Raw genomic sequence first — 13,944 nt, 5'->3', positions numbered from 1 at the left:
CACAGAAATGGCTTCTGGCTTGGCGGTTACTCTTAGACAATAAATGGAGGTTGATTTCAATGGATAAAAGATAACTGAGGTAGCAAATGAGACACCTATGCGTGTTTTCAAATTCTATCAACAATATATATCAATATATGCTGTATGTGCCCATTAGCAACACTGCAGCAAAACCCTTCAAGGATTATTTACTATTTCCATGTTCAGAAGCTAAAAGATTATTTTCTTCATGAAAAATGAAATTTAAACAATCTTTTCATTTCATTCACTGTATTTTCTGACCTTGGATCATATAGAAAGGGACTCACTCCAGCTTTATCTTCCTGGCTTGGTCAAGGAGGAACTCCCAATGAAAGAAGTTCCATGGCAATATTTTCTTACCTGTCGTAGAAGTGACATTGACCAGATCTGCCAGTATATTACCAGCCGCCACCGTGGAGATGCTAAAATTGTATTCAGTTCCAGGATCGGGTTGTGTCACAGTAATTGATTTATCTTCAGTCATCCTTGTTGAGAGAGTTCCATTCAGTGTCACCTCATAGGTGTACTCAGGCTCGTCCTCGATTGATCTGTCACTGCTCAGACTAACTGAAGTGGTGTTGTAATTTGCATTTGTTACATTGTTCTCAGGGTTTGGTTCTGCAAGTATTAATGAGATGTAGAAAATAACAACAGTCTCATAATGCCTCATACTTTTCTGCACTTCAAGATCTCTGAAATTGGCAGCACATCAATTCATGTCATTCATCAGCAAGTTATATCCAGTCCATCTGTAAACATTTTAATGCCATCTTCCAGGGACATAACAAATCATGGCAACCCCATTCAATCTATCTCTGAACGTCCTTTCTTTATTTCATAACCTTCCAAAGTACTAAATAAGCCTACCAACACATCAGGATATACACCTGCAGCACTGTTCTGCACTGTTTAAGATTTTCACTTGGATTATCTTGATTAAAAGTTTCAGCGAAGCAGCTAGCCAGTGACATGTTCTTCCTTATTTCGGTGTCGGCCATTTTGCCCTGATCAATCAATTCTGGAATATTGTTGTCCCTACAAACCCCAATAGGCTGCAGAGATAGAGAGAGAGCTCCCTGATGGTTGTTGATGCTCCTGGAGTTGGCAAGGAATTACGGAACATCCTCTTGGTTCAGCGATACTCTAAAGGACGAGAAGTTCTTGCAGCATTTAATGACACTGTATTCAGTCTAATGTTTGGAAGATATCATGAAAGCACAGTCCAGCTGGTGGCAGTTGGACTGCCTTTAAGTTGGACTGCCAATCACTTTTAAACAATGGAAAAAGGAACAACAATCAATTGCGCACTGATTATGTCACCTCGAAAGCTGACGGACATTTGTGAAGTAACGTCAAGTTTCGACAAACAACTTGTACTCGAATTTTCAATTTGGAGATCACCAGAACTGTTGTCATTCCTGAATGTAATGTTGAATTTATACTGCCCTATAATTTACCCTATTTTTCTAAGCTCTTCCTAAGTTGTGGGATATGGCACTGTTGCTTAAGTCTGACACAGAAATGGCTCCTGGCTTGGTGGGAACTACTAGAAGGCAATAAGTGGAGGTCGATTTTGGCAGATAGAAGAAAGTAGAGGTAGTAAATTAAACGCCTATGCAAGATGTCAACTTCCATGAACAACATATTTCAATATATGCGCTATATGCCCATTAGCAGCACTACAGCAAAACCTTTCAAGGCTTAGTTAACAATTTCCGAATTCAGAAGTGACTTGTGACATTCACTCCAGCAGCTTTCAACTCCAACATTCTTTATCCATAATCAGGATCGTCAATCAAAGAGAACAAATAAACTATTAACTGGTGCTATAAAACTGTCAGGAGGGTATAGAACTGCACTATCAAGATTTATGCTGCCTTATTCCGTAATTCACATTGTAATAAGATCCCCCTTAGCATGAAAGAGGTGAAATGAAAACAGAAATTTCTCCAGCTGATTACGACTTTGGAATGTGACAACATTCAATTTGCATATCTAAAAGACTATTCTCTTCATGAAAAAATAAAACTTAAACAATCCTTTCATTTCACTCACTGTGTTTCCCGACTTGGTTCATCTAAAAAGGGCTGACTCCAGCTTTATCTTGCTGGTTTGGTGAAGAAGGAACTCCTGATGAAAGAAATTCCATGGCAACTTTTTCTTACCTGTGGTAGTAGAGACATTGACCGTATCTGCTAATGTATTATCAGTGGCCATTGTGGAGATGCTATATGTGTATTCAGTTCCAGGATCCAGTTGTGTCACAGTAATTGATACATCATCAGTCATCCTTGTTGAGAGAGTTCCATTCAGTGTCCCCTCATAGGTGTACTCAGGCTCGTCCTCGGTTGATCTGTCACTGCTCAGACTAACTGAAGTGGTATTGTAATTGGCAATTGTTACATTGTTCTCAGGGTTTGGTTCTGTAAGTATTAATGAGATGTAGAGAATAACAGCAAACTCATAATGCCTCATACCTTTCTGCACTTCAAGATCTCTGAAACTGACAGCACATCAATCCATGTCATTCCAATCACTTTCCATCAGCAAGTGATATCCAGCCCATCCGTAAACCTTTTAATGCCATCTACCAGAGACCCAATAAATCATGACAATGACATTCAATCATTCTCTCAAAACTTCCTGTCATTATTTCCACAGTGGTAAGTAATCATAATCCTCAAACGTATTAAATAAGCCTACAAACACATCAGGGTATTCACTTGGAGCACTGTCCTGCATGGTTTAACCTCCTCATTTGGATTATCTTGACTATGAGTTGCAGCAAAGGACCTAGCCGGTGAAATGGTCTTCCTGATTTCAGTGTCGGACTTTTTGCCCTGATCAATCAATTAGGGAATATTGTTGTCCCTACATACCCTGATAGGCTGCATAGAAGGAGAGAGCACCCCAATGGTTGTTGATGTTCTTCCAGTTGACAAGGAATTACAGGACCTCCTCTTGGTTCAGCAATACTCTAACGTGCGATAAGTTCTTGCAGAATTTAATGACGCTGGTTTCAGTTTTGTTTGGAAGGTATCAGGAAAGCACAGTCCAGTTGGTGGTCGTAATGCACCTTTAAGTAGGACTGCCAATCGCCGTTAAAAGATAGTAGAATGAAGAAGACTAAAGGCTGATTTATAGTTGTGTGTAAGAGCTATGGCGTAGCCCTGATTTTCACTTGTGCATCACTCTATGCCGTAGCGAGCATGCATTGGTGTGCGCAAAAACGCTAGTTGGCGGTGGGGTTTCTATGCCATTGTACTGATTTTCTTCCAGAGAGACAAAGACGAGGCAATGCATTTCAAACATTTTCGCATGCCGGCAAGTAGATTTGATGATTTGTTTCATCTATTTCGCATCAGCATCCAGACATGGCAGAGAAGAAGCAGCCGGAAATACGTAGGAGAAAATGAGATGCTGCCAAGCGGACCAATGACAGTTGTTGCAGTTTGCGTCGCCACGACTCGTGAGTTACTTTTTTGGGAAGGTGCGTGTCACCATACAGCGAAGGGTACGTGGTACCTACGGCATCGATGCGACGCACAAGTATAAATCAGCCTTTAATTTTGCACCGATTATGTCACCTCAAATGAAGATAAGCGTTTGTGAACTAACGTCAAGGGTGGACGAATATCTTGAATTTTCAATTAAGAGAACACCAGAACTGTTGTCATTACTGTATGTGATGCTGAAACTATACTGGTTAACCCTGATGTTCAAAGGTCTTCCTAAGTTGAGGGATATGGCACTGTTGGTTAAGGCTGTCACAGAAATGGCTTCTGGCTTGGCGGTTACTCTTAGACAATAAATGGAGGTTGATTTCAATGGATAAAAGATAACTGAGGTAGCAAATGAGACACCTATGCGTGTTTTCAAATTCTATCAACAATATATATCAATATATGCTGTATGTGCCCATTAGCAACACTGCAGCAAAACCCTTCAAGGATTATTTACTATTTCCATGTTCAGAAGCTAAAAGATTATTTTCTTCATGAAAAATGAAATTTAAACAATCTTTTCATTTCATTCACTGTATTTTCTGACCTTGGATCATATAGAAAGGGACTCACTCCAGCTTTATCTTCCTGGCTTGGTCAAGGAGGAACTCCCAATGAAAGAAGTTCCATGGCAATATTTTCTTACCTGTCGTAGAAGTGACATTGACCAGATCTGCCAGTATATTACCAGCCGCCACCGTGGAGATGCTAAAATTGTATTCAGTTCCAGGATCGGGTTGTGTCACAGTAATTGATTTATCTTCAGTCATCCTTGTTGAGAGAGTTCCATTCAGTGTCACCTCATAGGTGTACTCAGGCTCGTCCTCGATTGATCTGTCACTGCTCAGACTAACTGAAGTGGTGTTGTAATTTGCATTTGTTACATTGTTCTCAGGGTTTGGTTCTGCAAGTATTAATGAGATGTAGAAAATAACAACAGTCTCATAATGCCTCATACTTTTCTGCACTTCAAGATCTCTGAAATTGGCAGCACATCAATTCATGTCATTCATCAGCAAGTTATATCCAGTCCATCTGTAAACATTTTAATGCCATCTTCCAGGGACATAACAAATCATGGCAACCCCATTCAATCTATCTCTGAACGTCCTTTCTTTATTTCATAACCTTCCAAAGTACTAAATAAGCCTACCAACACATCAGGATATACACCTGCAGCACTGTTCTGCACTGTTTAAGATTTTCACTTGGATTATCTTGATTAAAAGTTTCAGCGAAGCAGCTAGCCAGTGACATGTTCTTCCTTATTTCGGTGTCGGCCATTTTGCCCTGATCAATCAATTCTGGAATATTGTTGTCCCTACAAACCCCAATAGGCTGCAGAGATAGAGAGAGAGCTCCCTGATGGTTGTTGATGCTCCTGGAGTTGGCAAGGAATTACGGAACATCCTCTTGGTTCAGCGATACTCTAAAGGACGAGAAGTTCTTGCAGCATTTAATGACACTGTATTCAGTCTAATGTTTGGAAGATATCATGAAAGCACAGTCCAGCTGGTGGCAGTTGGACTGCCTTTAAGTTGGACTGCCAATCACTTTTAAACAATGGAAAAAGGAACAACAATCAATTGCGCACTGATTATGTCACCTCGAAAGCTGACGGACATTTGTGAAGTAACGTCAAGTTTCGACAAACAACTTGTACTCGAATTTTCAATTTGGAGATCACCAGAACTGTTGTCATTCCTGAATGTAATGTTGAATTTATACTGCCCTATAATTTACCCTATTTTTCTAAGCTCTTCCTAAGTTGTGGGATATGGCACTGTTGCTTAAGTCTGACACAGAAATGGCTCCTGGCTTGGTGGGAACTACTAGAAGGCAATAAGTGGAGGTCGATTTTGGCAGATAGAAGAAAGTAGAGGTAGTAAATTAAACGCCTATGCAAGATGTCAACTTCCATGAACAACATATTTCAATATATGCGCTATATGCCCATTAGCAGCACTACAGCAAAACCTTTCAAGGCTTAGTTAACAATTTCCGAATTCAGAAGTGACTTGTGACATTCACTCCAGCAGCTTTCAACTCCAACATTCTTTATCCATAATCAGGATCGTCAATCAAAGAGAACAAATAAACTATTAACTGGTGCTATAAAACTGTCAGGAGGGTATAGAACTGCACTATCAAGATTTATGCTGCCTTATTCCGTAATTCACATTGTAATAAGATCCCCCTTAGCATGAAAGAGGTGAAATGAAAACAGAAATTTCTCCAGCTGATTACGACTTTGGAATGTGACAACATTCAATTTGCATATCTAAAAGACTATTCTCTTCATGAAAAAATAAAACTTAAACAATCCTTTCATTTCACTCACTGTGTTTCCCGACTTGGTTCATCTAAAAAGGGCTGACTCCAGCTTTATCTTGCTGGTTTGGTGAAGAAGGAACTCCTGATGAAAGAAATTCCATGGCAACTTTTTCTTACCTGTGGTAGTAGAGACATTGACCGTATCTGCTAATGTATTATCAGTGGCCATTGTGGAGATGCTATATGTGTATTCAGTTCCAGGATCCAGTTGTGTCACAGTAATTGATACATCATCAGTCATCCTTGTTGAGAGAGTTCCATTCAGTGTCCCCTCATAGGTGTACTCAGGCTCGTCCTCGGTTGATCTGTCACTGCTCAGACTAACTGAAGTGGTATTGTAATTGGCAATTGTTACATTGTTCTCAGGGTTTGGTTCTGTAAGTATTAATGAGATGTAGAGAATAACAGCAAACTCATAATGCCTCATACCTTTCTGCACTTCAAGATCTCTGAAACTGACAGCACATCAATCCATGTCATTCCAATCACTTTCCATCAGCAAGTGATATCCAGCCCATCCGTAAACCTTTTAATGCCATCTACCAGAGACCCAATAAATCATGACAATGACATTCAATCATTCTCTCAAAACTTCCTGTCATTATTTCCACAGTGGTAAGTAATCATAATCCTCAAACGTATTAAATAAGCCTACAAACACATCAGGGTATTCACTTGGAGCACTGTCCTGCATGGTTTAACCTCCTCATTTGGATTATCTTGACTATGAGTTGCAGCAAAGGACCTAGCCGGTGAAATGGTCTTCCTGATTTCAGTGTCGGACTTTTTGCCCTGATCAATCAATTAGGGAATATTGTTGTCCCTACATACCCCGATAGGCTGCATAGAAGGAGAGAGCACCCCAATGGTTGTTGATGTTCTTCCAGTTGACAAGGAATTACAGGACCTCCTCTTGGTTCAGCAATACTCTAACGTGCGATAAGTTCTTGCAGAATTTAATGACGCTGGTTTCAGTTTTGTTTGGAAGGTATCAGGAAAGCACAGTCCAGTTGGTGGTCGTAATGCACCTTTAAGTAGGACTGCCAATCGCCGTTAAAAGATAGTAGAATGAAGAAGACTAAAGGCTGATTTATAGTTGTGTGTAAGAGCTATGGCGTAGCCCTGATTTTCACTTGTGCATCACTCTATGCCGTAGCGAGCATGCATTGGTGTGCGCAAAAACGCTAGTTGGCGGTGGGGTTTCTATGCCATTGTACTGATTTTCTTCCAGAGAGACAAAGACGAGGCAATGCATTTCAAACATTTTCGCATGCCGGCAAGTAGATTTGATGATTTGTTTCATCTATTTCGCATCAGCATCCAGACATGGCAGAGAAGAAGCAGCCGGAAATACGTAGGAGAAAATGAGATGCTGCCAAGCGGACCAATGACAGTTGTTGCAGTTTGCGTCGCCACGACTCGTGAGTTACTTTTTTGGGAAGGTGCGTGTCACCATACAGCGAAGGGTACGTGGTACCTACGGCATCGATGCGACGCACAAGTATAAATCAGCCTTTAATTTTGCACCGATTATGTCACCTCAAATGAAGATAAGCGTTTGTGAACTAACGTCAAGGGTGGACGAATATCTTGAATTTTCAATTAAGAGAACACCAGAACTGTTGTCATTACTGTATGTGATGCTGAAACTATACTGGTTAACCCTGATGTTCAAAGGTCTTCCTAAGTTGAGGGATATGGCACTGTTGGTTAAGGCTGTCACAGAAATGGCTTCTGGCTTGGCGGTTACTCTTAGACAATAAATGGAGGTTGATTTCAATGGATAAAAGATAACTGAGGTAGCAAATGAGACACCTATGCGTGTTTTCAAATTCTATCAACAATATATATCAATATATGCTGTATGTGCCCATTAGCAACACTGCAGCAAAACCCTTCAAGGATTATTTACTATTTCCATGTTCAGAAGCTAAAAGATTATTTTCTTCATGAAAAATGAAATTTAAACAATCTTTTCATTTCATTCACTGTATTTTCTGACCTTGGATCATATAGAAAGGGACTCACTCCAGCTTTATCTTCCTGGCTTGGTCAAGGAGGAACTCCCAATGAAAGAAGTTCCATGGCAATATTTTCTTACCTGTCGTAGAAGTGACATTGACCAGATCTGCCAGTATATTACCAGCCGCCACCGTGGAGATGCTAAAATTGTATTCAGTTCCAGGATCGGGTTGTGTCACAGTAATTGATTTATCTTCAGTCATCCTTGTTGAGAGAGTTCCATTCAGTGTCACCTCATAGGTGTACTCAGGCTCGTCCTCGATTGATCTGTCACTGCTCAGACTAACTGAAGTGGTGTTGTAATTTGCATTTGTTACATTGTTCTCAGGGTTTGGTTCTGCAAGTATTAATGAGATGTAGAAAATAACAACAGTCTCATAATGCCTCATACTTTTCTGCACTTCAAGATCTCTGAAATTGGCAGCACATCAATTCATGTCATTCATCAGCAAGTTATATCCAGTCCATCTGTAAACATTTTAATGCCATCTTCCAGGGACATAACAAATCATGGCAACCCCATTCAATCTATCTCTGAACGTCCTTTCTTTATTTCATAACCTTCCAAAGTACTAAATAAGCCTACCAACACATCAGGATATACACCTGCAGCACTGTTCTGCACTGTTTAAGATTTTCACTTGGATTATCTTGATTAAAAGTTTCAGCGAAGCAGCTAGCCAGTGACATGTTCTTCCTTATTTCGGTGTCGGCCATTTTGCCCTGATCAATCAATTCTGGAATATTGTTGTCCCTACAAACCCCAATAGGCTGCAGAGATAGAGAGAGAGCTCCCTGATGGTTGTTGATGCTCCTGGAGTTGGCAAGGAATTACGGAACATCCTCTTGGTTCAGCGATACTCTAAAGGACGAGAAGTTCTTGCAGCATTTAATGACACTGTATTCAGTCTAATGTTTGGAAGATATCATGAAAGCACAGTCCAGCTGGTGGCAGTTGGACTGCCTTTAAGTTGGACTGCCAATCACTTTTAAACAATGGAAAAAGGAACAACAATCAATTGCGCACTGATTATGTCACCTCGAAAGCTGACGGACATTTGTGAAGTAACGTCAAGTTTCGACAAACAACTTGTACTCGAATTTTCAATTTGGAGATCACCAGAACTGTTGTCATTCCTGAATGTAATGTTGAATTTATACTGCCCTATAATTTACCCTATTTTTCTAAGCTCTTCCTAAGTTGTGGGATATGGCACTGTTGCTTAAGTCTGACACAGAAATGGCTCCTGGCTTGGTGGGAACTACTAGAAGGCAATAAGTGGAGGTCGATTTTGGCAGATAGAAGAAAGTAGAGGTAGTAAATTAAACGCCTATGCAAGATGTCAACTTCCATGAACAACATATTTCAATATATGCGCTATATGCCCATTAGCAGCACTACAGCAAAACCTTTCAAGGCTTAGTTAACAATTTCCGAATTCAGAAGTGACTTGTGACATTCACTCCAGCAGCTTTCAACTCCAACATTCTTTATCCATAATCAGGATCGTCAATCAAAGAGAACAAATAAACTATTAACTGGTGCTATAAAACTGTCAGGAGGGTATAGAACTGCACTATCAAGATTTATGCTGCCTTATTCCGTAATTCACATTGTAATAAGATCCCCCTTAGCATGAAAGAGGTGAAATGAAAACAGAAATTTCTCCAGCTGATTACGACTTTGGAATGTGACAACATTCAATTTGCATATCTAAAAGACTATTCTCTTCATGAAAAAATAAAACTTAAACAATCCTTTCATTTCACTCACTGTGTTTCCCGACTTGGTTCATCTAAAAAGGGCTGACTCCAGCTTTATCTTGCTGGTTTGGTGAAGAAGGAACTCCTGATGAAAGAAATTCCATGGCAACTTTTTCTTACCTGTGGTAGTAGAGACATTGACCGTATCTGCTAATGTATTATCAGTGGCCATTGTGGAGATGCTATATGTGTATTCAGTTCCAGGATCCAGTTGTGTCACAGTAATTGATACATCATCAGTCATCCTTGTTGAGAGAGTTCCATTCAGTGTCCCCTCATAGGTGTACTCAGGCTCGTCCTCGGTTGATCTGTCACTGCTCAGACTAACTGAAGTGGTATTGTAATTGGCAATTGTTACATTGTTCTCAGGGTTTGGTTCTGTAAGTATTAATGAGATGTAGAGAATAACAGCAAACTCATAATGCCTCATACCTTTCTGCACTTCAAGATCTCTGAAACTGACAGCACATCAATCCATGTCATTCCAATCACTTTCCATCAGCAAGTGATATCCAGCCCATCCGTAAACCTTTTAATGCCATCTACCAGAGACCCAATAAATCATGACAATGACATTCAATCATTCTCTCAAAACTTCCTGTCATTATTTCCACAGTGGTAAGTAATCATAATCCTCAAACGTATTAAATAAGCCTACAAACACATCAGGGTATTCACTTGGAGCACTGTCCTGCATGGTTTAACCTCCTCATTTGGATTATCTTGACTATGAGTTGCAGCAAAGGACCTAGCCGGTGAAATGGTCTTCCTGATTTCAGTGTCGGACTTTTTGCCCTGATCAATCAATTAGGGAATATTGTTGTCCCTACATACCCTGATAGGCTGCATAGAAGGAGAGAGCACCCCAATGGTTGTTGATGTTCTTCCAGTTGACAAGGAATTACAGGACCTCCTCTTGGTTCAGCAATACTCTAACGTGCGATAAGTTCTTGCAGAATTTAATGACACTGGTTTCAGTTTTGTTTGGAAGGTATCAGGAAAGCACAGTCCAGTTGGTGGTCGTAATGCACCTTTAAGTAGGACTGCCAATCGCCGTTAAAAGATAGTAGAATGAAGAAGACTAAAGGCTGATTTATAGTTGTGTGTAAGAGCTATGGCGTAGCCCTGATTTTCACTTGTGCATCACTCTATGCCGTAGCGAGCATGCATTGGTGTGCGCAAAAACGCTAGTTGGCGGTGGGGTTTCTATGCCATTGTACTGATTTTCTTCCAGAGAGACAAAGACGAGGCAATGCATTTCAAACATTTTCGCATGCCGGCAAGTAGATTTGATGATTTGTTTCATCTATTTCGCATCAGCATCCAGACATGGCAGAGAAGAAGCAGCCGGAAATACGTAGGAGAAAATGAGATGCTGCCAAGCGGACCAATGACAGTTGTTGCAGTTTGCGTCGCCACGACTCGTGAGTTACTTTTTTGGGGAGGTGCGTGTCACCATACAGCGAAGGGTACGTGGTACCTACGGCAACGATGCGACGCACAAGTATAAATCAGCCTTTAATTTTGCACCGATTATGTCACCTCAAATGAAGATAAGCGTTTGTGAACTAACGTCAAGGGTGGACGAATATATTGAATTTTCAATTAAGAGAACACCAGAACTGTTGTCATTACTGTATGTGATGCTGAAACTATACTGGTTAACCCTGATGTTCAAAGGTCTTCCTAAGTTGAGGGATATGGCACTGTTGGTTAAGGCTGTCACAGAAATGGCTTCTGGCTTGGCGGTTACTCTTAGACAATAAATGGAGGTTGATTTCAATGGATAAAAGATAACTGAGGTAGCAAATGAGACACCTATGCGTGTTTTCAAATTCTATCAACAATATATATCAATATATGCTGTATGTGCCCATTAGCAACACTGCAGCAAAACCCTTCAAGGATTATTTACTATTTCCATGTTCAGAAGCTAAAAGATTATTTTCTTCATGAAAAATGAAATTTAAACAATCTTTTCATTTCATTCACTGTATTTTCTGACCTTGGATCATATAGAAAGGGACTCACTCCAGCTTTATCTTCCTGGCTTGGTCAAGGAGGAACTCCCAATGAAAGAAGTTCCATGGCAATATTTTCTTACCTGTCGTAGAAGTGACATTGACCAGATCTGCCAGTATATTACCAGCCGCCACCGTGGAGATGCTAAAATTGTATTCAGTTCCAGGATCGGGTTGTGTCACAGTAATTGATTTATCTTCAGTCATCCTTGTTGAGAGAGTTCCATTCAGTGTCACCTCATAGGTGTACTCAGGCTCGTCCTCGATTGATCTGTCACTGCTCAGACTAACTGAAGTGGTGTTGTAATTTGCATTTGTTACATTGTTCTCAGGGTTTGGTTCTGCAAGTATTAATGAGATGTAGAAAATAACAACAGTCTCATAATGCCTCATACTTTTCTGCACTTCAAGATCTCTGAAATTGGCAGCACATCAATTCATGTCATTCATCAGCAAGTTATATCCAGTCCATCTGTAAACATTTTAATGCCATCTTCCAGGGACATAACAAATCATGGCAACCCCATTCAATCTATCTCTGAACGTCCTTTCTTTATTTCATAACCTTCCAAAGTACTAAATAAGCCTACCAACACATCAGGATATACACCTGCAGCACTGTTCTGCACTGTTTAAGATTTTCACTTGGATTATCTTGATTAAAAGTTTCAGCGAAGCAGCTAGCCAGTGACATGTTCTTCCTTATTTCGGTGTCGGCCATTTTGCCCTGATCAATCAATTCTGGAATATTGTTGTCCCTACAAACCCCAATAGGCTGCAGAGATAGAGAGAGAGCTCCCTGATGGTTGTTGATGCTCCTGGAGTTGGCAAGGAATTACGGAACATCCTCTTGGTTCAGCGATACTCTAAAGGACGAGAAGTTCTTGCAGCATTTAATGACACTGTATTCAGTCTAATGTTTGGAAGATATCATGAAAGCACAGTCCAGCTGGTGGCAGTTGGACTGCCTTTAAGTTGGACTGCCAATCACTTTTAAACAATGGAAAAAGGAACAACAATCAATTGCGCACTGATTATGTCACCTCGAAAGCTGACGGACATTTGTGAAGTAACGTCAAGTTTCGACAAACAACTTGTACTCGAATTTTCAATTTGGAGATCACCAGAACTGTTGTCATTCCTGAATGTAATGTTGAATTTATACTGCCCTATAATTTACCCTATTTTTCTAAGCTCTTCCTAAGTTGTGGGATATGGCACTGTTGCTTAAGTCTGACACAGAAATGGCTCCTGGCTTGGTGGGAACTACTAGAAGGCAATAAGTGGAGGTCGATTTTGGCAGATAGAAGAAAGTAGAGGTAGTAAATTAAACGCCTATGCAAGATGTCAACTTCCATGAACAACATATTTCAATATATGCGCTATATGCCCATTAGCAGCACTACAGCAAAACCTTTCAAGGCTTAGTTAACAATTTCCGAATTCAGAAGTGACTTGTGACATTCACTCCAGCAGCTTTCAACTCCAACATTCTTTATCCATAATCAGGATCGTCAATCAAAGAGAACAAATAAACTATTAACTGGTGCTATAAAACTGTCAGGAGGGTATAGAACTGCACTATCAAGATTTATGCTGCCTTATTCCGTAATTCACATTGTAATAAGATCCCCCTTAGCATGAAAGAGGTGAAATGAAAACAGAAATTTCTCCAGCTGATTACGACTTTGGAATGTGACAACATTCAATTTGCATATCTAAAAGACTATTCTCTTCATGAAAAAATAAAACTTAAACAATCCTTTCATTTCACTCACTGTGTTTCCCGACTTGGTTCATCTAAAAAGGGCTGACTCCAGCTTTATCTTGCTGGTTTGGTGAAGAAGGAACTCCTGATGAAAGAAATTCCATGGCAACTTTTTCTTACCTGTGGTAGTAGAGACATTGACCGTATCTGCTAATGTATTATCAGTGGCCATTGTGGAGATGCTATATGTGTATTCAGTTCCAGGATCCAGTTGTGTCACAGTAATTGATACATCATCAGTCATCCTTGTTGAGAGAGTTCCATTCAGTGTCCCCTCATAGGTGTACTCAGGCTCGTCCTCGGTTGATCTGTCACTGCTCAGACTAACTGAAGTGGTATTGTAATTGGCAATTGTTACATTGTTCTCAGGGTTTGGTTCTGTAAGTATTAATGAGATGTAGAGAATAACAGCAAACTCATAATGCCTCATACCTTTCTGCACTTCAAGATCTCTGAAACTGACAGCACATCAATCCATGTCATTCCAATCACTTTCCATCAGCAAGTGATA

At 40.2% G+C, this 13,944-nt stretch overlaps 1 protein-coding gene across 1 annotated transcript in view; it reads right to left on the bottom strand.

Moving 5' to 3' along the window:
- The window catches only part of LOC132397544 (uncharacterized), a 215,824-nt gene that overhangs the window by 177,828 nt on the left and 24,052 nt on the right, over nt 1–13,944 (bottom strand). Inside the window, exons 9-16 of the mRNA XM_059976370.1 lie at nt 13,554–13,811; nt 11,749–12,006; nt 9,765–10,022; nt 7,960–8,217; nt 5,976–6,233; nt 4,171–4,428; nt 2,187–2,444; nt 382–639 (exon numbers count right to left, since the gene is read on the bottom strand). Coding sequence (XP_059832353.1) covers nt 382–639; nt 2,187–2,444; nt 4,171–4,428; nt 5,976–6,233; nt 7,960–8,217; nt 9,765–10,022; nt 11,749–12,006; nt 13,554–13,811 — 2,064 coding nt within the window. The remainder of the gene's footprint in view (nt 1–381; nt 640–2,186; nt 2,445–4,170; nt 4,429–5,975; nt 6,234–7,959; nt 8,218–9,764; nt 10,023–11,748; nt 12,007–13,553; nt 13,812–13,944) is intronic.

The sequence above is a fragment of the Hypanus sabinus genome, chromosome 7 (assembly GCF_030144855.1).
Source record: "Hypanus sabinus isolate sHypSab1 chromosome 7, sHypSab1.hap1, whole genome shotgun sequence".
In the NCBI taxonomy this organism is placed as follows: domain Eukaryota; kingdom Metazoa; phylum Chordata; class Chondrichthyes; order Myliobatiformes; family Dasyatidae; genus Hypanus; species Hypanus sabinus.
The sequence above is the reverse complement of the archived record's forward strand: the minus strand, read 5'-3'. Positions and strand labels throughout refer to the sequence as shown.